Source organism: Lampris incognitus, chromosome 12, assembly GCF_029633865.1.
Source record: "Lampris incognitus isolate fLamInc1 chromosome 12, fLamInc1.hap2, whole genome shotgun sequence".
NCBI classification, from domain to species: domain Eukaryota; kingdom Metazoa; phylum Chordata; class Actinopteri; order Lampriformes; family Lampridae; genus Lampris; species Lampris incognitus.
In genome coordinates, this window is record NC_079222.1 from 49387219 (window position 1) to 49410414 (window position 23196).

Genomic DNA, 23196 nt, shown 5'->3' on the forward strand with positions numbered 1-23196 from the left:
TGTATCTTCCTTATCTGGTCTATCTATCCATGGCTTACCCGTGTCACTTACCTGTTTACACTGCACTGCATAATGACAAGAAATGACCTTGCTCAGTGTCAACGCTTTGAAATTATAATGGGTTCTTTATTTATTGGCGTTGGACGGTGTTTTAGTCTCTCCAAAACTCTAATATGTAAGAAAAATACATAAATAAAAGGAAGGGATAAGCTTATATGTTTGTCTTTAGGTGTGCGAGAATCGACACAACGACCTACAGCTGTTACCTGGAGAGTGCCTGTGAAGCCCTGAGGGGCCAATGGAGTGAAGCCAATGGAGAAGGAACGGGTGACTGGGAATTTTGAGTGGAGTAGTTGGGTGAAATATGGTAAGAATACCTGTGTTAGTGGTAGTGTAGTATTGGAGGTGCCAGAGTTTACGTCCGACAACACAGCTAGCCATGGAAGCAGTGTTACAGAGAAAGGGTCTATGCATGGGTCTAACTGTGTGTGTCACACTGAAACATTGAAACAGGATGACAAATTTATATGGATTTATAAGCTATATAAAAAGAAAATGTGATGAGGGGGATGCCAAGCAGTGTCCAGGTGGCGACCCGTCACCATGGAGACCTGGGAGGAGAACCGACTGCACATGCACACAAGGGAGACTCGCGTCACACCATTCACATACACAGGAGAAGAGAAAGGAGGAGACATCATTCAGGGAGAGAGGAAAGACATGCGAGAGAAGAGAACAGTTTTCAGTAGACAATAATCTATACGCTATAATCTGGTCGGCAGAACAGTGGTTGGTAAATTAATTGAGACAGAAACCGACCCACCATGCAGTACAGGTTGTGAAGCACCCATCTTAAAGGCAACTAACTGTAAACTAAGGCAAAAAGATGAGTTTTACGTTTGGATTTAAAGGACTCAACAGACTCTGATTGTCTGATGGCAGCAGGCAGGTTATTCCACAACAATGGAGCCTGACAGGAAAAGGCCCTGCTGCCACCAGCTGACTTCTTTTTAACTTTGGGTACACACAGGAGCCCTGTATTTTGAGAAGGAAGTGCTCGAGATGGCATGTAAGGTTTAAGGAGATCGGAGAGGTAGGATGGGGCAAGCCCATTTAGGGTTTTATAAGTCAGCAGAAGCACCTTGTATTCTGATCTGATTAGAGTCTCTGCATCAGCCATGGACAGAAAAGACCAAATTTTAGCTATGTTACGTAAGTGAAAAAAGGCAGTCTTGGTGGTTTCCTTAATGTGCTTATCAACGGAAAGGCTGGGATCTGCCACACTTTGTGAAATCACAGTCAATTGTTATCATTACTTGATCAAATTGGTGTCTGAGTCTAGCAGGGCCAATGATCAGCATCTCAGTTTTATCCAAATTTAAAAGTTGAAAATTTGGTGACATCCAATTTTTCACAGCAGCCAAGCAGGCCTCTAAATTAGTCATTTGAGTATGACCATCAGCCCTTAGGCGCATACAGCTGAGTATCATCAGCATATCGAGGGACATTTATTCCGTAACTGCCGTCTAATAACCGTAAACATAATCGTCACATCTAACGTAATCCTAGAAACTGCACTCACTCACAGACACGTATCTCTAGTAGAGACAACCTATCTGTAACAGTCACCACACGCCATCGTTTTAACGAGGCTGCTTTGACTGCAAATGCAGTAGAGCTAACTGCTAAGCTAGGCTAAGCTCCAAGCTAGTGACAGAGGCTGCCTACTAAACACAAGAGTCGTTTGAGAAAGAAAACTAGAGAATCTAATGATAAGTGAACTAAACACAGAAAATAGCTAAATCAGTAGAACAAATTAAGCGGTTTGGGTAGAATGTAGAGCAGAGATAGTAAGAGAATAAACAGCAGTTATTGATCTCACAAAGGCAGAAGCCAGAAACAGCTGGCAGTGACGAGCAGTAAACATGGAAAACAAATGGTGTTCTGACGAGACAGCTAGCTATCTTACTTGAAGTGAATAGATGGACAGTAGTGATCCTTATAGAAAATGTTTTATCTAGCGGTGGGCAGAACTATTTGATGGTTCAGACAAGATCCTGCCCTTAAAAATGTTATCCGCCAGTGTCGGCCTCTTACTGATCCAAGTAGTTGTAAGATCGATTGTGACACACTGACAGAGTCAATTTGTGAATGTGCCGTTATGATTGAGGGCCAAAAAGTGGTTTAGCACAGTAGTGGTGGTCTCACTCAAATAGAGATGGGCCCAGGGACGGGAGTTTGGATAAATCGAGTGGCTGTATGTGATGGAGATCCACAGGAAAAGTCTTTCCCTATACTGTTACTGCTTCTTAGTATACATTTAGCGGGCTGTGTTGGAAAGTATGAGACAAAAGTTTGAAGCTATAGTCACATTAGCAGGTACACACCATAAATGTGAGGTGTTTTCTCTGTTTGTCTTCCAGCCAGGATGTTTTTCAATGTCGGTGTTTGGACAACACGTCACCATCCTTGCTTAATAAAAGAAATTCTGGGGCTGTAAATGACACTGCCAATCTGCTGAAAGCCAATTAAAAAGGTACAATTAATGGCAACCACGGAGTCATCTCGACAGCCTCAAAGGAAGCCATCATAATCATCGGCGGTCACTTGGGGTCAAGTATGACCGTCCTCCCTCTGGGTCCTCAGGTGGGCGTCAAGGCTGATCCTGGAGCCACATAATAGGAGGACACCTGTGCGTGACAGCTTTTTACGTGGAGTGGCTGATGCGGCTGCAGCCACCACATGGTCCTTGGCAGGGGGTGGCCAGAGTCCAATGGCATGGAGAATTAAGACAACTGGGGACCACCTTCTGCTGCAGCCTTCATCAGCCTTCACTGTTGTTGTGACCTGGAGACATCTTCCGCTAGTTCCGCCGTTGAGATCTTTCTTGGACCGTGCTTCATCTGGAACCTCCCCCTTGACCTATCCACCTTGGGTGACCCTACCAGAGCCAAGCTCCAGACGACATAGTTCTTGGGATCATTGGTACATGCAAGGCTCTCCACCACAACAAGGTGGTGATCCAGGAGAAGCTCAAAGGATGTAAGACACTTTTAATAACATTAATTCTGTTATGTAAAGGTTAGCTTCAAAGCCAGAGCTTTTCAAATGCTTATCTCCTGTATATATGACAATAAAAGTGTAATAAGCTTAAGCCCACTGAGGCAAATTTGTAATCTGTGATAATGGGCCATACAAATAAAATTGAATTGACTTAATAACCTTTTGTTGCATTCTTGAACAAATTGGACCAGTTACCTTTTCCTCCTCAATTTATATTTCAGATATCTGAAAAAAATAAACAAAACTGGTTTTGCAGGATTACTTGAGAGTGGGCCCCCTCCATATTGACAGTCCACGTTGAAATCACCGAGCCTTCCTTGTCATCCTGTCAGGGTGGCTATTCCCTTTCTACGGGTTGTCTCCAACAGCTTTTGGATGAGTCCAGGCCAAATGGTGAGCGGCTTGTAGAGCACCACTTTTAAGCCCCTCAGCTTCCTAAATAATGACCATCATCGGCCTCAACATTAGCATGGACAATGGGAATACCCTATCTCCTAACTGCCTGACATACCCCAAACCATCACACTTTGTTGAAAACCAATGTAAATGAATCTGATCTCGCTCTTCACCTATGATCAACTCATCATCTTCATCTATCATCCCTCTTCATCTTCATCTTTCTCCCTGTTTGATAGGGTGCAAAATCGAGGGTGTGAAATATCTACGCGTCATAATGGGCGTTTGAAGCCATAGCCACACCAACTTTTATTTCTTTCAACAGACCAGTGAAACTCCACCCAAAGCCTGCCCCCATCACGGTGCCAAAGATTCACGTGGACTGCAGACATTAACTAGTACGAACACATTTTTTTTTGGAAGAACTTCCTGCCTAGACTGTGACACCATTGCTGACAAGATGGGGCCACTGTTTAGTCTGGTATCACAGTAAAACACAAAAATGAACCTTCGTTGTCGGCCACATGCACAGCCCTTAGCTGAATTATAACGCCTTCAGCAAAAAGGACTAGTGTTAATCATTAAAGAATGTAATTAAAAATTAAAGAATGTAACTCAGACTGTTATGACTTTTTAAAAAAAAATTGTATTTAATCTGAAGACAGTGTAACATTGTGGCACTTCCTTACAGTGTGTGCTTTTTGGAGTATGCATGTTTGTATTATTTTATTTTTCCTGTGTGAGATTGTTTTTTAAAGGTCTATTCTGAGTGGGACTGAAACCAGTCTTGCAGGGCTGCAGAATGGTTCGTCTGCCATTCAAGTTGCCCTGCCCAGAAACCTGCCTGACGACTCAGAGAGAAGGCGTCAGGAGTTGGTCGCCGCTGTTGCCTCTGCGCTCCTCTCACTGCCCGTGATAAAACATTGGTATAGGTACAGAGCTGCGAGCCCATTTCTCTACGAGGGGATTATATTTTGTACTCCGAATACAGCAGGGATTATTTTTAAACATACGATTAGCGCTTCGGTTTCATAATTCGCCCTTAACTACGGACTGGAACTGTTATTTAAGAAGTTTCAGTGCGTTGGAGGGGTTTTTTTTGCGACTTTTTTTTCTTTTTTACGTTACCAATTTACGTTTACCTCTGGGAAACAGGGAACAAACCTGAGAAGAAGAAGAAGAAGAAGAAGCAGGAGAAGAAGAAGCAGCAGCAGCTACACGGCGTGAACGGCGAGTTAAAGGTCATAGGTTAAGAGGCGCTCGAGCCTTCAGACTGTTGTCAGGTAGACTGTCGGTGACCCTCAACGGGGCGACTTCCCATTGGTCAGTTTGTTGAAGCGGACCACGACTCCGGGATGAGTAAAACGAAGAGTAAAAGTGACAATAAGACTGAAAAAGCTTTGGCTGCGGAAAAAGAGCAGTTCGGCAAACAGCAGGTGGGCCACCGACTACTTACTGAATATCAGTAAAGTCTCTCATTTCCTCTGTTCCTGCCGTGTTTCTAGCTTACCAAGCGATATCAAATGGAGAAAGCGTTCCCTGTTTTGCTAACCAATAGGAAGCCTGTTTGTTGCCGCGGTGCTGGTGGGTCTAACGACACTGGACCCCTCTTCTCTTTCAGCTGCACAGCATCAGCAAGACCCTCACCTCGAGTGAAACACCGCCGAAGGAGAAATATGTGCGTAATATCCTTACACCAGTGTAACCGCTTACTTTCTTGCCCGGTGCGGGATTCGATACGGGGTGTACTGCACCACAAGGCGACATCACTAACCGCTCGGCTAAAGGGTCAGACCCGTTAGCTAGCGGGTCTTATTAGTAGTTTACACACTGAAACAGCTAATGGAAACAACCCGCTGGTTGCCTTTACAGACAACACATATTAAGGACGTGGGAATGTGTTTTTGTGCAGCGTGTAAACTAAGTTATCTAACCACACTTCTTACAACAGTGTCCCATTTGTCATCAGAGTACTTCTTAAATAACTTTCGAGAAAATACTGTAGCGACTTCAAGGGGCAGCCGGGAACTGCCGCAGCCGGGACGCGAACCCGGATCTCTCTCACCACGGGCGACTACTTAACCAGTCGACTAGATCAGTGGTTCTCAACCTTTTTGGGGTCCTGGACCCCCTGCGTATTTTTGATCTACCCTGAGGACCCCTCCACCTGATCTTGGGGGAGGGGGGTTGCAATTTGATAGAAGCAGTAGAAACTGCAGTTTAAATTGCATTATAGCATTTATTCACTCTTTGGGGCAAAAATAAGAGCTTTCAGTTGTAACTTAGATATAGTTAACAAAACCGAATATGTATTCAGTAACTTTCAGATATAGTTAACAAAACAGAATATGTATTCAGTAACTTTCAGATATATGTAACAAAACAGAATATGTATTCAGTAACTTTCAGATATATGTAACAACACAGAATATGTATTCAGTAACTTTCAGATATATGTAACAAAACAGAATATGTATTCAGTAACTTTCAGATATATGTAACAACACAGAATATGTATTCAGTAACTTTCAGATATAGTTAACAAAACAGAATTCTTATGCAGTAACTTTCAGATATATGTAACAAAACAGAATTCTTATGCAGTAACTTTCAGATATATGTAACAGAACAGAATATGTATTCAGTAACTTTCAGATATATGTAACAACAGAATTTTTATGCAGTAACTTTTAACAATGCAAATGGGAGCGAGATCTCTTATTAAAATACAATAAATTACACTTGTGAAACAGATGTAATTAGAGAAAAAAGTCCTGTTACCCTTTATAGTTTAGCTAGATAAAGGTCTCAGTCGCATTTGAGTAAAATAATCCTATTTCTATAAATGTCATAGGATCTTTTTTTAAAAGATATTTTATTTTCACGGACCCCTTGCAATTACACCACGGACCACTAGGGGTCCGCGGACCCCCGGTTGAGAAACACTGGACTAAAGGGTCCCACCCCTTAGTCAAGAGGCTAGCGAGACACTACCCCCACTCCTTCGGGAGGCGTGTCCCCACGCTTCGGCATACCAGGGCACACGCTTCTGATGACCTCACCATCTCACCATCCCACTTCTGACACCAATGTTGCGAATTCGGGGGGAGGGGGGGCAACCGGGACGCGAACCCGGGTCTCCCGCACCACGGGCGACTACTTAACCAGTCAGCTAAAGGGTCTGACCCGTTAGCCAACGGGCTAGCGAGTTTACACTTCCGTGGTCGTTACAGTATTTCGAATATGCTGTGAATGGCCTTATAGTTATTGTTCATTCCCGTAGATGTCTTGTTGCCTACCGAGCATATTTCTATTTTTCTCATCGGACTTTCCTTGACAACTTTGTGGATGTCATCATGGGGACGCATAAAGAAGGTGGAGCCACCACCTTTTGGTCCTATGTGCGGAACCTGCCTCTGTCAAGCAACTCCATGATAAGCTGGAAATTCTGTTACATGGTTCACAAAGTACTAAGGGATGGACACCCAAATGTAAGCAAATACTGAATTGTTTTTTCCCCAAGTGCAACATTGATTTTCTTGTTTAATTCATCTTGTTTGCTTTTTCCTTGCTCACTCACCTTGTAGTGGCGTGCCTGTTTCACATGCAACCCGTGTCTTATGTGATCCACAGGCTGTTAAAGACTCCCACAGATACTGTCACGACGTCAGCTCTATGGGCATTCTCTGGGTGAGTAGTACAGTGAGGAAACGGCTGGTAAAAAAACAACACTCCAAACATAACTTAACACAAACATGCATTGACTTCCAACCAGTTTCTTAACATTTATGTGGCATCCAAATGTGAAGGAACGATAAAAATGAAATGTCTCGGGTTTTTTTTCCCCTAGGGGAACTTGCATGATCGATATGGACACATTGTGGCCTTGTCTGCCAAATTCCTCTGCATCAAGATGCAATTTCACGTGAAGGTAAAATCACAACTCATTGATTCATAAAAAGTTTAAAGGTCAGAAGTATAATTTCGGGGTCCAACCTCTCCTCTTTGTGAAAGTGATCAGCAAATCTCGTTAGTTGCAGGACTGATAAGTGATGCCGGGGGTGGGATGAGCTGCTGTATTTTGTAGAAGTTTATGGCATCGGAGATACTTTGGATTGAGGCAAGATTAAAAAAAGACTTGCAGTACTTGAGGCTAGGCATAATGGCTGTTGCTTCTCAGCAAGAAGGTCCTAGGTTCGAACCCCAGTGTTGTCCAACCTTGGGTGTCATCCCAGGCCATCCTCTGTGTGGAGTTTGCATGTTCTACCCATGTCTGCGGTGGGTTTTCTCTGGGTGCTCCGGTTTCCCCCGCCATCAAAAAGACATGCATGTTAGGGTTAATACTCCTGTCTGTGCCCTCGACCAAGGCATGGCAAGATGAACTGTAGTTGGTCCCCGGGTGGTGCACGGTGGCTGCCCACTGCTCCAAGCTACACAGCTGGGATGTGTTAAATGAGCATAATTTCCCCACGGGGATCAATAAAGTATCTCAAAATCAAAATTAAAAAATTGCTTTCTAGCCTACTTTATGGATCATAAATGATGTTAAATGCTGTTAAATGACAAGCTCTTATGTAAAGTCACATTTTGCCAATAATAAACTCAAATGTTAATTTTTTCCACAGTACAAGACAATCCCAGGTAGTCTTGAAGCTACTGATGAGACTGTGGAAAGGGAGGCTACTGGTGACATGAACAAAGTGTAAGTCTCTACTTCCTGTCCAAAATTCATTAGATTTGATAATGAGTAACTGCAACTGTAAAAACCGCAATCTAGCATTGAAGAACCTGAACCTGGCTTTAACATGTTACAGGTTAGACATGACGCAGGAGCTGCTGGACTATCTGGATGCTGGGCTAAAGATGGCTGAGACGGGTTAGTCCATAGGCAGATGCATCTCTCTGTCCTCTTCAGATGTGATTGCTTCATCGTCCCAATTATTGGAAAGATTCTGTAAATGAAAACCTGTCTCTTTGTGTTTGGTCTTGGTAACAGTTTTGCGCCAGCTGGACGCCAATGGTGCCAAGTCCACAACTCCAGCAGGGCAGTGCCGACTAGCTCCTCTAATACCCCTCATACTGGACTGCAGTTTTCTCTATCATTTTTCAGTCAAATTGATGTTCAAACTTCACAGCCGTGAGTAGTCCACATCAGCACATGCAGCCAAACACACATTTGCCCTGAATGGAACCCTAAATCTACCCCAGCCCTTTACTGCGTTTTTGCTGATGATGTTTTTGCACCTTGTGAGTTGTATTTTATCTTTAACTGTATTGTATTTTACACCTTATATGGCTTATATTTTCAACTTTTATTGTTTAGACTCTGTACTTGTTATTGCTGATACTTTATATTGCTTATCTCTTTTATGTATGCACCATTTAAGGTTGACACACCTGCAATTTCGTTGCTGTGACAAGCAGAGCAAAATTTATTTTAAGAAATTTGTATTTATTTTTATATATATTATAATATAATTGTATTTATATAACATTTTATATATATAATTTATCTGCAGAAAATTATATGTATATAAAATATAATTGATATAAAATGTAAAAATAAAATATTTATCTAAACTAAAAATATAAATTAATTTTATATAAAATATAATTTTAGATATTTTTGTTTTTATTTATTTTAAGGACATTTATTTTATTTAATTTATTTTTTAGTTATTTTAACAAGAAAGTTCTCGTTGAGATCTTGAGCCTCTTCTTCGCAGGCATTGCAGCAGACGCTCTTCTTGGACACAGGGAGCGTTTCCGTGAGCTTTTCAGCAGGTAAGGGATCGTTCAGGCAGAGAACGTGGGTCGGATCGCACATGGATCAAAGAACCAAGTGTTAACGCCATTCTCTTTTTCAGCCTCACTCAGTTTTTTGACAGAGCCAGAGAAATGGAGTTTTTTAAAAGTGTCATCCTAATTCCAGACTTACCAGACGTAAGTACAGTTTCAGGGATATTCATTACAGTGTTTTTCTATGAACTCATGCTTTGTGCATATTTTGTGCATGTGGTGATTAATTTATCTTTTTTTTTTCTATTGGGAAATACCTATAGTCACCTCCAAACTTCCTTCGTGCTGCTGCCCTGGCAGAATACAAGAAACCAGTGGTAGTGATGCCCAATGAGGAGTACGATGTGGAAGAGGAGCTGGAGCCGCAGCCTGAGCAAGTGCCACAGATGCCACAGGTTCTGTTAAACTGAAGGGAAATGACTGAACCCTGCTCATATGTGCAGTTGGTGTTTCTATTTGTTTGTTTTATATCATGACAATATCGTGACAGATGTTTGTGTGCTGCTGCAGTACTATTTGCTCAGCCAAATGGGACTTCCAGATGTGGGAATTGAACGAAATGACCAGGAAACAGAGAGTCTAAGGAGGGAGCTGGAGGTGCTCAAGCCAGAGCTGCGTCTCATCAAGACCGAGGTATGTGTGTGTGTGTGTGTGTGTGTGTGTGTGTGTGTGTGTGTGTGTGTGTGTGTGTGTGTGTGTGTGTGTGTGTGTGTGTGTGTGTGTGTGTGTGTGTGTGTGTGCGCGCGCCATGGTTTTAAAGCATGGCTTCGGGGCCTCCGGGTAGCATAGCGGTCTATCCGTTGCCTACCAACACGGGGATCATCGGTTCCAATCCCCGTGTTGCCTCCGGCTTGGTCAGGTGTCCTTACAGACACAATTGGCCGTGTCTGCGGGTGGGAAGCTGTATGTGGGTAATGTGTCCTGATCGCTGCACTAGCGCCTCCTCTGGTCGGCCGGGGCGCCTGTTCAGTGGTGAGGGGGAACTGGGAGGAATAGCACGCTACGTCCCCCTGGTGAAACTCCTCACTGTCAGGTGAAAAGAAGCGGCTGGCGACTCCACATGTATCACAGGAGGCATGTGGTAGTCTGCAGCCCTCCCCGGATCGGCAGAGGGGGTGGAGCAGCGACTGGGACGGCTCGGAACAATGGGGTAATTGGCCGGGTACATTTGGGGAGAAAAAGGGGGAAGAAAAAAAAGCTTGGCATCCCTGTTGTTTCTGTCACAGGCCCAGAGGTGTGTGACAGAGTTGAAGTCTCAAGTTAATAATTTGGAAGCTGAGCTGGAAGAGCAGCGCACCCATAAGCAGATGGCACTGGTGGAAAATGAACACCTGCGGATGGAAGTGGAGGCTTTACGGTGCACCAATGTCGCCAATGCAGGGGCTCAGCTGGGATACAAGGAGGCAGACAGTGAGGATCCATTTCTTAAATTTGTCTGATCAGACAAGACACACAAATGTTAATCAGTCATGTTATTCAACCCAAGCTCATCCTGTTTTTTTTTTGTTTTTTTTGACACAGCTCGAGCACAGGCAGCAGAGCTTCGTTTTTCCCAGCTCAAAGAGAGACATGCTGAGCTGGTTACCAGCCATGCAGACTTAATGAAGAAGGTAAATTTGTCCTTATGATGAATGTTTTTGTATGTCCATACATCTCTGTTTTAATCTGTCAGTCACTGTCTGATGATTTATGTTCTATTTATTGTGAATTATGTATTAATTGATGAAATGTTGTGTGTGTGTGTGTGTGTGTGTGCAGAATGCAGATGTGGTGAAGCTGTTCAGCAATGCAAAACAAAACCAAGAGGATCTGCTCAGAGCCAAACAGCAGATATCCAGTGAGTTGGAGCACCTCCGCCGAGAGCAGAGGAGCAAGGTGGGGTCTTCTTAACCCTCAGTTGCAGTACTGCCTCACATAATCTAACCATGAGGGGGAAAAATAGGCAAACTCTGAGCTTTAAACTAAGTCTTGTTACTCATATACTACTACTGCTACTTCATGTGCCAATGAAACTCCCTCCACTACTGCTGATAATAATGATAATTATGATAATAATGCACTTGGTATTCATAAAAGCAAAAAAAAAAACATTTTAATTAACTTGAATATTAGAGTAGTGGTCTATTCCATTGCCTATCAACATCGGTGGTTCGAATCCCCGTGTTACCTCCGGCTTGGTCGGGCGTCCTTACAGACACACATGGCCGTGTCTGCGGGTGGGAAGCCGGATGTGGGTATGTGTCCTGGTCGCTGCACTAGCGCGTATTCTGGTCGGTCGGGGCGCCTGTCCCGGGGGGGGGGGAGACTGGGGGGAATAGCATGATCTTCCCATGCGCTACGTCCCCCTGGCGAAACTCCTCACTGTCAGGTGAAAAGAAGCGGCTGGCGACTCCACATGTATCGGAGGAGGCATGTGGTAGTCTGCAGCCCTCCCCGGATCAGCAGAGGGGGTGTAGCAGCGACTGGGACGGCTCGGAAGAGTGGGGTAATTGGCCAAGTACAATTTGGAGAAAAGGGGGGGGAAATGTAAAAAAAAAAAAAAAATATATATATATATATATTTTTTTTTTTTACAAGCAAATCTGTAAAATCAATGAAACATTATAAAAGGTGAATTGACATGTCTTACAGGTGATTTAGATGCAGATGCTAGTGGTTCTTCTAGTTTAAGATCCTCAGGCAGGTTGTTGCAGAACCTAGATTCCCTAAAGACATACACATTCTCCCCTTTAGTATTAAGAGACTTTACAGCAGCCGAAGGATCACTGATCGCTGGGTCACTGGCAGTTGAGAGGTCTGTTGTATGGCTTGTCCTCAAACCTAAGTATGCTTTGAAATGCATCTGCAAACCCTTGGAATCAGTTTGAAACACAACAGGTTGCCAATAAAGAGATGCCAGATTTGGAGTGATGCAAGCCTGCTGGAAACAGCTCAAATCCAATAAGATGCATTTTACAATATCCCCTCCTTTTACCAAATCATCCCCAACAGTATCGCATAAACTGAGTATAACTAAAGTATATCTTTCCTGGTCAGGTGGATCAGCAGCAGCAGGAGATTGACAGACTGAACAAAGTGCTGCTGGAGCAGAGAGCAGAGCTGGCTCATGTTCACAGTTCACTGGCAAATAAAGACATGGTAACACGGATGCAAATACAAAAATATTGACACGTTCATGCAAGAGTGAATTCTGCTTATTTTTATGTATTTTTCCACTGCTTTATCTTACTTTGGCGCTCTTCAGGAGGGTTCCCAGATGAGTGGTACCCTAGCAGGGCTGCAGGCAGAGAGAGATGTGCTCCTGCGATCTTCCAGCGAGAAGGACGCAGAGCTCGCCTCCCTGAGACAGCAAGCACAACAGCAGCAAAGCTTTTTGGACCTGGAGAGGGACAGGAACAACAGAGAACTGGACTCCTTGAGGGCTCAGCTACAGCAACAGGTATAGGACTTGTGGCTGAAGATCAAACTTTTCACAGGAAATAACCAAGAAATCACTCTGGAGACTATACCGGAAGGCTGAAGGAACCCAACACTGATGATTGCAAACCAAATTAGCGGGAAACAATTCTGTCCTGGGGAAGAAAACTTTATAACGTCAACTTATTTGAGTCAGCTGAAGGGAAAGTCACTGAATTCACATTCACGTGTGCATGATGTCCATGTTTTCTAGCTTGCCATCAATGCAGAGCAGAGACTAGAGATTGACAGGCTGAGACGAGAGCTGGAACTGGCACGAGCAGAAGTGTCGCATACAAATAATGCCCTGCAACACAAAGAGATGGTAACAACACTAGCAACATCCTCCTCTGTCTGACATGATCTATGAAGTACCACGAGAAAAGGTATTGGTCTTTATGTTCCCCAGACTGGCTCCCAGATGAGCAGTACTTTAGCAGGGATGCAGGCAGAGAGAGATGTGCTACTGCGATCTTCCAGGGAGAAGGACGCAGAGCTCGCCTCCTTGAGACAGCAAGCACAACAGCAGCAGAGCTCACTGGACCAGGAGAGACAGAGGAGCAACAGAGAACTGGGCAGCTTACAGATCCAACTGCAGCAGCAGGTGTGTGTGACTGTGAACAAAAGAACAGTAAAACTCTCGTGAATTTCATAATCTTTTGCTGGATTACTATTTGTGTGTGTGTGTTAATGAAGGCCTGTCGTGAAAACGAGCTGATCCAGAAGTTACAGGAGGAGCAGTTTTGTCTGCTCCAGTGTGCTGTGGTGGAAGCCGAGGGCATCGTGCTAGACGCTGTGGCTAAACTGGACGACCCTATACATGTCCGCTGCACTAGCTCGCCTGGTAAGGTGTTTGCTGACGGAGTCACTCGTTTATCCATTCAAACAAGTTATCAGGTTTTCTCAGCCCCAGCGCCAACACCACGTTTTAAGTGTGAATTGGGTAATTAATCCTAGTAAATTCAGCAATTTATTTTCCCTTATTCCTAATCCTTATCCCTAACCCTAATCCTTTCCCTGGATTGAGGTGTGGCTTTTTAAGTAGAGGTTTGGTAGAATAGAATAGAATACTCTTTATTAGCACTAATACCCTTTATTATATAAGGGCGGCACAGTGGCGCAGTGGTTGGCGGGGAAGCCCCGTGGCAAGAGGGTCCTGGGTTCGAGCCCCGGCGTAGTCCAACCTTGGGGGTCAACCCAGGTCATCCTCTGCGTGGGGTTTGCATGTTGTCTCCGTGTGTGTGTGGGTTTCCTGCGGAGGCTCCGGTTTCCTCCCACAGTCCAAAGACATGTGGGTCAGGTGAATTGTCCCTAGGTGAGAATGTGTCGGCCCTGTGATAGACTGTCCAGGGTGTCTCCCCACCTGCCGCCCAGTGAATGCTGGGATAGGCTCCAGCATGCCGCGACCCTGAGTTGGATAAACAGTTTGGGCAATGGATGTATGGATGGCTTTTCCCTCATTCTTGCCATACGCTGTTACCTTGTTCACATCGTTGCTTCCTTTCTTTCAGACTACTTGATAAATCGAGCAGAGATAACGCTGAGCTCCATAGACAAAATGCAGCAGAGCCACCTGATCTACCTGGGAAACAAGAACGGTGTGTAAAAGTTCATGCGTTTGCATGAGTCGGCTAAAAAGAAAGCCTGTATCTGAAGGGGTTTATGTGACCCTCCTCTGTTCACTCTAGATGCCAGTGGTTTGTTGAGAGCGGTAACACAATTCTCCCACCTCGCTGCTGACACCATTGTGAATGGATCAGCAACCTCCCACTCTGCTCCCACTGATCAAGCTGACCGTAAGACACGTGCACACATGCATACCAGCTTCGGGCATTGCCGTAGCCGCAACTTGTCTCCTTTTCTTATTTAGGTTTGACTAACAGCTGCCGGGACTGTGCCAACCACTGTCTGCAATACCTGAAGGAGCTGAAGCTTCAAGCCACCTTACAGAGAGCAGACCCCGCCGCCATACGCAGCATTGTCCAGCGCATTCTCACCTTGGGACAGGTTTGGTTTTGCCCAGTGAGATTTTCTCTGTATGGTTTATCTGTAGTGGAGGAAGCAGTCTGCCAAGTCAAGAAATGAAAATTCATACAAAGTTCCATACACGTAAGGAAGCACTACTGTCTTTTGTTTTTGGAGCTGATCCACAGTGTGCCAAATAGATTACATAGAAGTCTTGGTCGCAGGTTTTTCTAACTACTGTGTTAAACCATGCTGAAATGATCATTAGAGCAAAGAGGATCCCATTTTCCAGTATTTTAATATTTTGGGGGGTAGAGTAGGCTATAATGCATACTATAAAATCTTTTAAATCATGGTTACAGACCTACCTCTTCTGGCTGGCATTCAATTCAAGTTGAGCTTGACACCGTGATTTTATTGTGCAAATATATTTTTATGTTTCATTGTTTACATTTTATATTCTTTATTTTATTATGTCTTCTTTACATATATTTTTATATTCATGTGTGTCACTTCTTTTATATTGTATTTTAAGCTCGTGCAGCACTTTGGTTCAACTGTGATTGTTTTAAATGTGCTATATAAATAAACTTGACTTGACGATAAATTTTGATTTTGTCATTTTTAGGAGCTACAACCAAAAGGACAAGATGTGTTAAGGGAAGTGCTAGGAGACGTGGTGGATAAAGAGATGCTCGCCACATCCACTGCTATTGAGGAGGCTGTGCTGCGCATGGATGTAAGAAAACTCGTGCAATTATAAAGATAAATTAATACCACACACACACACGACTGGCACGGGTGTGAGTCCATGAATACTGGGATGGCATCCAGTGCTTTACCTGAGCCCCCGTCCACAGGGTTAGTGGTTCTGTCATGAAGGAACATCCGACATAATATTTTGCCATATCATTATGCGGCTTGACAAGACCATACTGGATCGGTCGAGGCTCCATACTGGGTCGGTCACGGCCCGGGTTGACAACGGCCACCATTGGCACTGTGTCCTCACAGGATACTGAGGAAAACTGTAAAATCCGCTGTGGTGACAGGGAATAAACCAAAAGAAGAAGAAGATGATGGAGACATTGATATGCTAGTGGCTAGTTTCAGTTTGTTAGTAGAAGATCGCAGGTCTTCCCCCAATCTCGTACCCCAGTTGTTGGTTAGTGGTTGGAATGGGGAATGGGGAATAAGCTGAGAGAAGAAGAGGAATACTGTCATGCAGTGTGATAACACCATCATGCCCATTTGTTTTCTTTCTAAGGAGATAATAAGTCAGACAAAAAGGGACACAACTGGCATAAAACTCAAAGTAAACCAAAGGTGAGTGAAATATGTTCTGTAATGTATTCTACACGGTCTCTACTTCACTGTCTCACCTGCTGGTTCTGTTCTTCCTTACCACAGTATTCTTGGATCCTGTTCGGATTTGATGAAGGTAAGAGGCTGCTGGTCTCAGATCCTTTTCTGTGAATGGTGATCAGGATTCATATTTCAAATAGTTATTAATTCATCCTCCATTCTCTTTGTCTCTCTCTCCACCCCAGGCTATTCATATGCTGGTGACAGCTGCTACTGACTTACAAAAAGATATAGTGGAAGGAGGCAGGGTGAGTGAATTCACATTTAAGGTTCAAGGGGAGAGATTCTTACATTCCCCTGTACTTTTCAAATGAAAGAATTCAGGTTTGCACCGAGCAATGATTTATCTTTACATGGCTACAAGGACTCATGTCCACCTCTGGGGCTTATGATCTCTAGCATCAAACCTTTGGGAGTTGGTTAGCACATCCTCGTACCATGGGTGACATCTCCAAGCAATGCGTTTACAAGTTCACTGTGAACGTTCAGCTCAACCACAGTCTCAGGAATCAGGAACACTTTATTTGTCATTTCATGTACGGAAATAATGAAGAAATAATGAAGAAAACTAACACATACACTCACCGGCCACTTTATTAGGTACACCTTGCTAGTACCGGGTTGGACCCCCTTTTGTCTTCAGAACTGCCTTAATCCTTCGTGGCATAGATTCAACAAGGTACTGGAAACATTCCTCAGAGAGTTTGGTCCATATTGACATGATAGCATCACGCAGTTGCTGCAGATTTGTCGGCTGCACATCCATGATGCGAATCTCCCGGTCCACCACATCCCAAAGGTGCTCTATTGGATTGAGATCTGGTGACTGTGGAGGCCATTTGAGTACAGTGAACTCATTGTCATGTTCAAGAAACCAGTCTGAGATAATTTGAGCTTTATGACATGGCGCGTTATCCTGCTGGAAGTAGCCATCAGAAGATGGGAACACTGTGGTCATAAAGGGATGGACATGGTCAGCAACAATACTCAGGTAGGCTGTGGCGTTGACACGATGCTCAATTGGTACTAAGGGGCCCAAAGTGTGCCAAGAAAATGTCCCCCACACCATTACACCACCACCACCAGCCTGAACCGTTGATACAAGGCTGCGAATTGTAGCCTCAGTTTCCTGTTCTTAGCTGACAGGAGTGGCACCCGGTGTGGTCTTCTGCTGCTGTAGCCCATCTGCCTAAAGGTTCGACGTGTTGTGCATTCAGAGATGCTCTTCTGCATACCTCGGTTGTAATGAGTGGTTATTTGAGTTACTGTTGCCTTTCTATCAGCTCGAACCAGTCTGGCCATTCTCCTCTGACCTCTGGCATCAACAAGGCATTTTCGCCCACAGAACTGCCGCTCACTGGATATTTTCTCTTTTTCGGAGCATTCTCTGTAAACACTAGAGATGGTTGTGCGTGAAAATCCCAGTAGATCAGCAGTTTCTGAAATACTCAGACCAGCCCGTCTGGCACCAACAACCATGCCACGTTCAAAGTCACTTAAATCACCTTTCTTCCCCATTCTGATGCTCGGTTTGAACTGCAGCAGATCGTCTTGACCATGTCTACATGCCTAAATGCATTGAGTTGCTGCCATGTGATTAGCTGATTAGAAATTTGCGTTAACGAGCAGTTGGACAGGTGTGCCTAATAAAGTGGCCGGTGAGTGTATATCCAAACTGAAAAAAAAAATCACTGTCCAAGGGAACGAGCCAGGATGACTGTCGGAACTGCCGGTCTGCACGGGCTAGCTTAGCCTGCCCGCTCCTGCATCCTGTCAGACTGCCCTTGGTGTCTCCTCCTCGGACACAGCTCTAGGCAGGGGCCGTGGTCCTTGGGCCATCAGGATGCAGCAGACCAGGCTCCCCCAGCTGATCCAACGCTAGCTGTCCCAGCCAGACACCCTCGACAGACCTCCGCACATTCCACGCAATGACACCAAAAACAGGCGACGCCAGGCAACGCTGCCGCCACACTGGCCTCGGTATTGTCAGAACTGCCGGTCTGCATGGGCTAGCAGTTAGCTTAGCCTGCCCCACTCCCCACTGTTGTCTCAGAACAACAGCACATTTCTTGGATGAATAATAATGTTAATTGTATTTACTCAAGCTGCATCACATCACACTTTTCTCCCCTTAGTTGTACTGAATCTGATCTTGTGGGATTGTTTTTATACAACTGAGATCTATGCTTGAACTTGAAGGCAGTAATACTACTCTAGTTCATCAGTACAAAGATATATTTGTTAAAGCTACAAAGTTTGTCACATATTTAGTCAACTCTGAATATCCATTATTTCAACTTAGTGAGTCTGAACGTAGTACACCCGGATCAGTATCCACAACCCGAAAGTATGAATTATATTCTCATCCTCTCCTTAGGGAGCCGCAACAGTACAAGAGTTCTATGCCAAAAACTCCCGCTGGACAGAGGGACTCATCTCTGCCTCCAAGACTGTGGGCTGGGGTGCCACACAGATGCTGTAAGTACCGTGAGCCACACATTCAGCAAGAAAAAAATTACACAAAAACGACTAATACCTTACAAGTCGTGTTAATACAGTTAAAGGTCCCATGAAGTGGCATTAAGAGCGCCATCAAATGTGACATATTCTCAGATGAAGTGGAACGACTGGGTGGGATTTCGATTTTGCGAGGGGAGGGAGCTTGATTTAACAACAATGATCGGCTATTTTTAGAAGAATATAGACGTTGGTATGCTAATGGCTAGTTTCAGTTTGTTGGTAGAAGATCACTGGTCTTCCCCCAATCTCATACCCCGGTTGTTGGATAATTAGTATATGCATGCAAGTTGTCAGGAAGAGAAAAACATTCTTATGAATTTTTAAAACAGCGTTAGAGATAAGTTAAGTGCAGAAAAAAGAGCTAACAAAACGAAAATATGGGACCTTTAATGCTAGTGATGATGGATTGGTAATGCTTTCTTCTCCTGGATCGCCACCTTGCCGTGGTGGAGACGCTTGCGTGTACCAATGATGCCAAGAGCTGTGCCGTCTGGAGCTTGGCTCCTGGTAGGGTCACCCAAGGCGGATAGGTCAAGGGGGAGGTTCCAGACAGAGTGCAATCCAACAAAGACCTCACTGGCGGAACTGGTGGAAAATGTCTCCAGGTCACAGTGGCAGTGATGAAGACTGCAGCATAGGGTGGTCCCTGATCGTCGTGGTTCTCCATGCTAGTGGACTCTGGCCACTCCCTGCCAAGGACCGTGTGGTGGCTGCAGGCGCATCAGCCTCTCCACGTAAAAAGCTGTCACGCACAGGTGTCCTCCTATTATGGGGCTCCAGGATCGACCTCTACACCCACCTGAGGACCCAGAGGGAGGACGGTCATACTTGACCTTGAGTGACCATTGATAATGATGATGATGATGCTAATGATGATAATGCTTTTCATTGCATTACTATGCAATGAAAATGGAAGATAAATCAGCCTGAGGAAGTTATAGCATGTATGTATATGTCTCCCTTTTCCGACAGAGATTCAGCTGACCGGGTTGTGACTGATCAAGGTAAATATGAGGAGCTCATCGCCTGTTCCCACGAGATTGCTGCCAGCACTGCTCAGCTAGTTGCTGCCTCCAAGGTACAAAATCGAATTAAAAAGTTTGCTTTACAGAGATTGTTATTCCGGATTTTCCCTAATTATTTCAAAACAGTCAGATCAACCGCTCGTGTTACTTTCAGTATTCAGATGAGTGCTGCTGTGTTAATCATATTTACAGGTGAAGGCTGACCGTAACAACAAGAAGCTGCACACTCTCCAGCAGGCCTCGAGATATGTAAACGACATGGCAGCCGTAGTAGTTACCTCCACCAAACATGGACAGCAGCAGATCACTGACAAAGGTAGGAATGGAGTTAAGGAGTATGATACCATACCATGCCATACCATACCATACCATACCATGCCATGCCATGCCATGTCATACCATACCATACCATACCATCTATACCATACCATGCCATACCATACCATGCCGTGCCATACCATACCATGCTATGCCATACCATACCATACCATGCCATGCCATGCCATGCCATGCCATGCCATACCATACCATACCATACAACATCACTGTCAGATTCCTCTGAAATTTGCATTGGGTCACAGCTGCTCTCTGTGAAACATTATACAAGAACGTTGACACAGATTGTTAATTACACATCTGAATACACGTTATGTATTTTACAAATGACATCACCATAGTCATTACCTCCTTTGTACTAGACCTGTTTACCACAGTCCTTATTAATGCGCCTGAGTCCCTGCCAGCGCTGGCCCTTTTGGTATACTGTTTTGATTGAGTGTGTGATTGACTGGGGGATGAATGAGTGTCTCAGCTTATTGCAGCTGCAATGTGGGACTTTGACCCGCCTGATGGAGGGCAGGGGTTCATACTCTCCATAAACTGTATACGTATTCATTAAGGGTCTTCTATTTGAAAAGTTATTTATTCTACTGTATGTGATCGTGTATGTGATTCTGCCAATGTGGATATTATTACTGTCCTGTTGTCGTCACAGACCCAATGGACTTTTCTGGAATATCCTTGATCATGCTGAAGAAAGAAGAGATGGAGGCTCAGGTACTGTATGCCACTTGGCCCTTCAAGAGCTGAAGACTGACTGATCTTCATGCCCCGCAATTTTGTCTTTTTGTAATTTATTTTATGTTGATGGCAAGTACGGTTCCTGTCAATCAAGGGAATGTTTTATTAACACTTCAGGTGAAGGTTCTGGAGCTGGAGAACCACCTGGAACAGCAGCGTATCCGACTGGGGGAGCTGAGGAAGAGACACTATGAATTTGAAGGCGCTGAAACCTCCGTTAAGGAAGAGGAAGAAGCTGATTGTTTTCCCCCACCACCCCCACCCACTTTACTAGAATCCACACAAGAACCCCAGGCCTTCTCACAAACCAAGCCCTACCTAAACACACAGAGTTTCACAACAAATCCATTCTTGCCACCTCAAAATCAGTCTTTTTCTCTACCCCAGTCTTACACACCAGCGCAATCCTACTCACAGATCCAGGTGCGCACGCCGTCTCAATCGTACACACCCTCCCATTCCTATGTCCCAACTCAGCCTTTCACACAAACCCAGCCTCACACATTACACCAAACACCAGATTACCTGCTGTTTTCACAATTTCAGCCTTCCCCATACACATCAAACCCCTCCCAGCTTCACTCAGCCTCTCAGCCCCAGGAAGTCCCCCACAGTGCTGCAGAGGTCAACAAGCCAGTCCCTGCAAAGAAGCACAACATCTTTGTTAAATCTGGGAACCTGCTGAAAAATGCAGTAAGTGCTGACTCCAGTCTGTTTATTAGTGCCAGGTGCACACAAGTGAATGGTAAATGCATGACGTTACTTATGACTTGACATCACTTATGACATTTTTGGATTATGTTTAATTGCAGTTCAGAAGAGGCGAGACTGGAACAGGAGAAACCTGAATTCTCACTGGTGAAGAAGAATCTGCCATAAAGCCTTTGACTGGAAAAAAAGATTATTTACACGTATTACAATGCAATAACATTCAACATATTTACCTCTTTAAAAAATTTGATCATAATCTCACTGCAGAATATGTAATAAAAACGTGATATACTTTGATATGTTTTAAAAGACGGGGCAATTTAAAGAGCAACTGCATATCATATGTATATTTATATGTATATGTAATTGATAGTGGCTGTTTTCTGTTCTGATATACATAATCTGAAATGAAATTGCAAGCATAAACATGAAATGCGTCGTTTCGACAGACTGATATGATTCACTTGCCTATATGTATGTATGGATGTATATGTGTGTGTGTGTGTGTGTGTGTATACACACATACATACATATGTGTGTGTGTATATATGTGTGTATATTTATATATACATACACACATCTACTCATATATTTTCGTAATGTGTGTGTGTGTGGCGTTAGTGTAGACAGCGGGACCGAAACTAAAGCACTTATGATCCTAATTCTTTTTGGAGGTGGTAGGTATTGTCTCAGAGAGTAAGGGAAAAATCCCAGAAAATTAAAATTATGCATAATTATGCGTAAATATGCAAAATATGCATTTTTCTAAAACTGGCTAAAAACCACTTTTCTCGGCATTTCAGACGAGTCTGAGCATTTTTGATTTTTTCACCTAACATTTTTTTCTGGGACCCCCCCCCTTAACCTGGAAAATGTGACCCTCTCCCCCTTTAATGTTATTGTGTATGCAATGTCATGTATGTGAAATATGCTTGGTGACCATCGTCTACTACTTGCCATTTAGCCCCTTTCCACCCCCACTTGAAGTGGGGTACCGCTACATTGTAGCGGGGTTCTTCCATCGTCTACTACTTGCCATTTAGCCCTGTAGAACCTGATCATGTAATAAATCCCCCCCCCGATAGTGTAATAACCCTGATAATGTAATAAAAAAATGCACTTGAGGCCATTGAAAATGCAATAAAACCTGATAATGTAATAACTTCCTGATAATGTAATAAAGTGCATTTCCCGATAATGTAATAAACTTTTAACCGATAATGTAATAAAGTATTGCATTAACAGGATGTTATTACATGATCAGGTTAGCCTTCATTTTGCAGGTCCTGATAATGTAATAATTCCCCAATATTGTAGTAATTTAACGGCAGACCACCTATTAATGGGTTCATGTGGCGATACTGTGTTGGCAACTCTAGCTCCAGAGCTCTAGCGCCACCAACAGGTCAAAGTTGGACATGCATGAATGTTTATTAACGTTTGACCTGTTTATCCGTTTTTCACAACCACTGTATCACTGAAATGCACTTTATTACATTATCAGGAAGTTATTACATTATCAGGTTTTATTGCATTTTCAAGGGACTCAGGAGCAGGTTTTTATTACATTATCGGGGTTATTACATTACTGGGAATTTATTACATTATCAGGTTCTACAAGCCCCTTTCCACCCCCACTTGAAGTGGGGTACCGGGTGCCCTAGAGCAGTGGTTCTCAACCTTTTTGGGGTCCTGGACCCCCTGCGTATTTTTGATCTACCCTGAGGACCCCTCCACCTGATCTTGGGGGAGGGGGGTTGCAATTTGATAGAAACAGTAGAAACTGCATTTTAAATTGCATTATAGCATTTATTCA

General features: G+C 44.0%; 1 protein-coding gene across 1 annotated transcript; it reads left to right on the forward strand.

Annotated features, from left to right (window-relative positions):
- Positions 1-4632: 4632 nt before the first annotated feature.
- On the forward strand, positions 4633-21517 carry LOC130121881 (huntingtin-interacting protein 1-related protein-like). Its single transcript, XM_056290830.1, has 33 exons — positions 4633-4895; positions 5081-5147; positions 6811-6950; positions 7093-7149; positions 7310-7390; positions 8085-8161; positions 8274-8335; positions 8456-8596; positions 9186-9243; positions 9327-9402; positions 9522-9653; positions 9769-9891; positions 10485-10668; positions 10780-10868; positions 11017-11133; positions 12295-12396; positions 12503-12697; positions 12929-13039; positions 13124-13318; positions 13411-13558; positions 14226-14312; positions 14403-14510; positions 14585-14721; positions 15308-15418; positions 15947-16005; positions 16090-16120; positions 16230-16292; positions 18422-18522; positions 19537-19642; positions 19782-19905; positions 20584-20645; positions 20787-21362; positions 21482-21517. The coding sequence occupies exons 1-33, from the start codon at positions 4815-4817 to the stop codon at positions 21515-21517; spliced, it is 3837 nt and encodes a 1278-aa protein (XP_056146805.1). The 5' UTR covers positions 4633-4814.
- Positions 21518-23196: the final 1679 nt, after the last annotated feature.

Coding starts and splice junctions, on each gene's coding strand:
- LOC130121881 (XM_056290830.1), top strand. CDS start 4,815: ATGAGTAAAACGAAGAGTAAAAGTGACAATAAGACTGAAAAAGCTTTG. Junction 8,597..9,185: donor GATGTTCAAACTTCACAGCC/GTGAGTAGTCCA, acceptor TCTTCTTCGCAG/GCATTGCAGCAGACGCTCTT. Junction 12,397..12,502: donor CACTGGCAAATAAAGACATG/GTAACACGGATG, acceptor GGCGCTCTTCAG/GAGGGTTCCCAGATGAGTGG.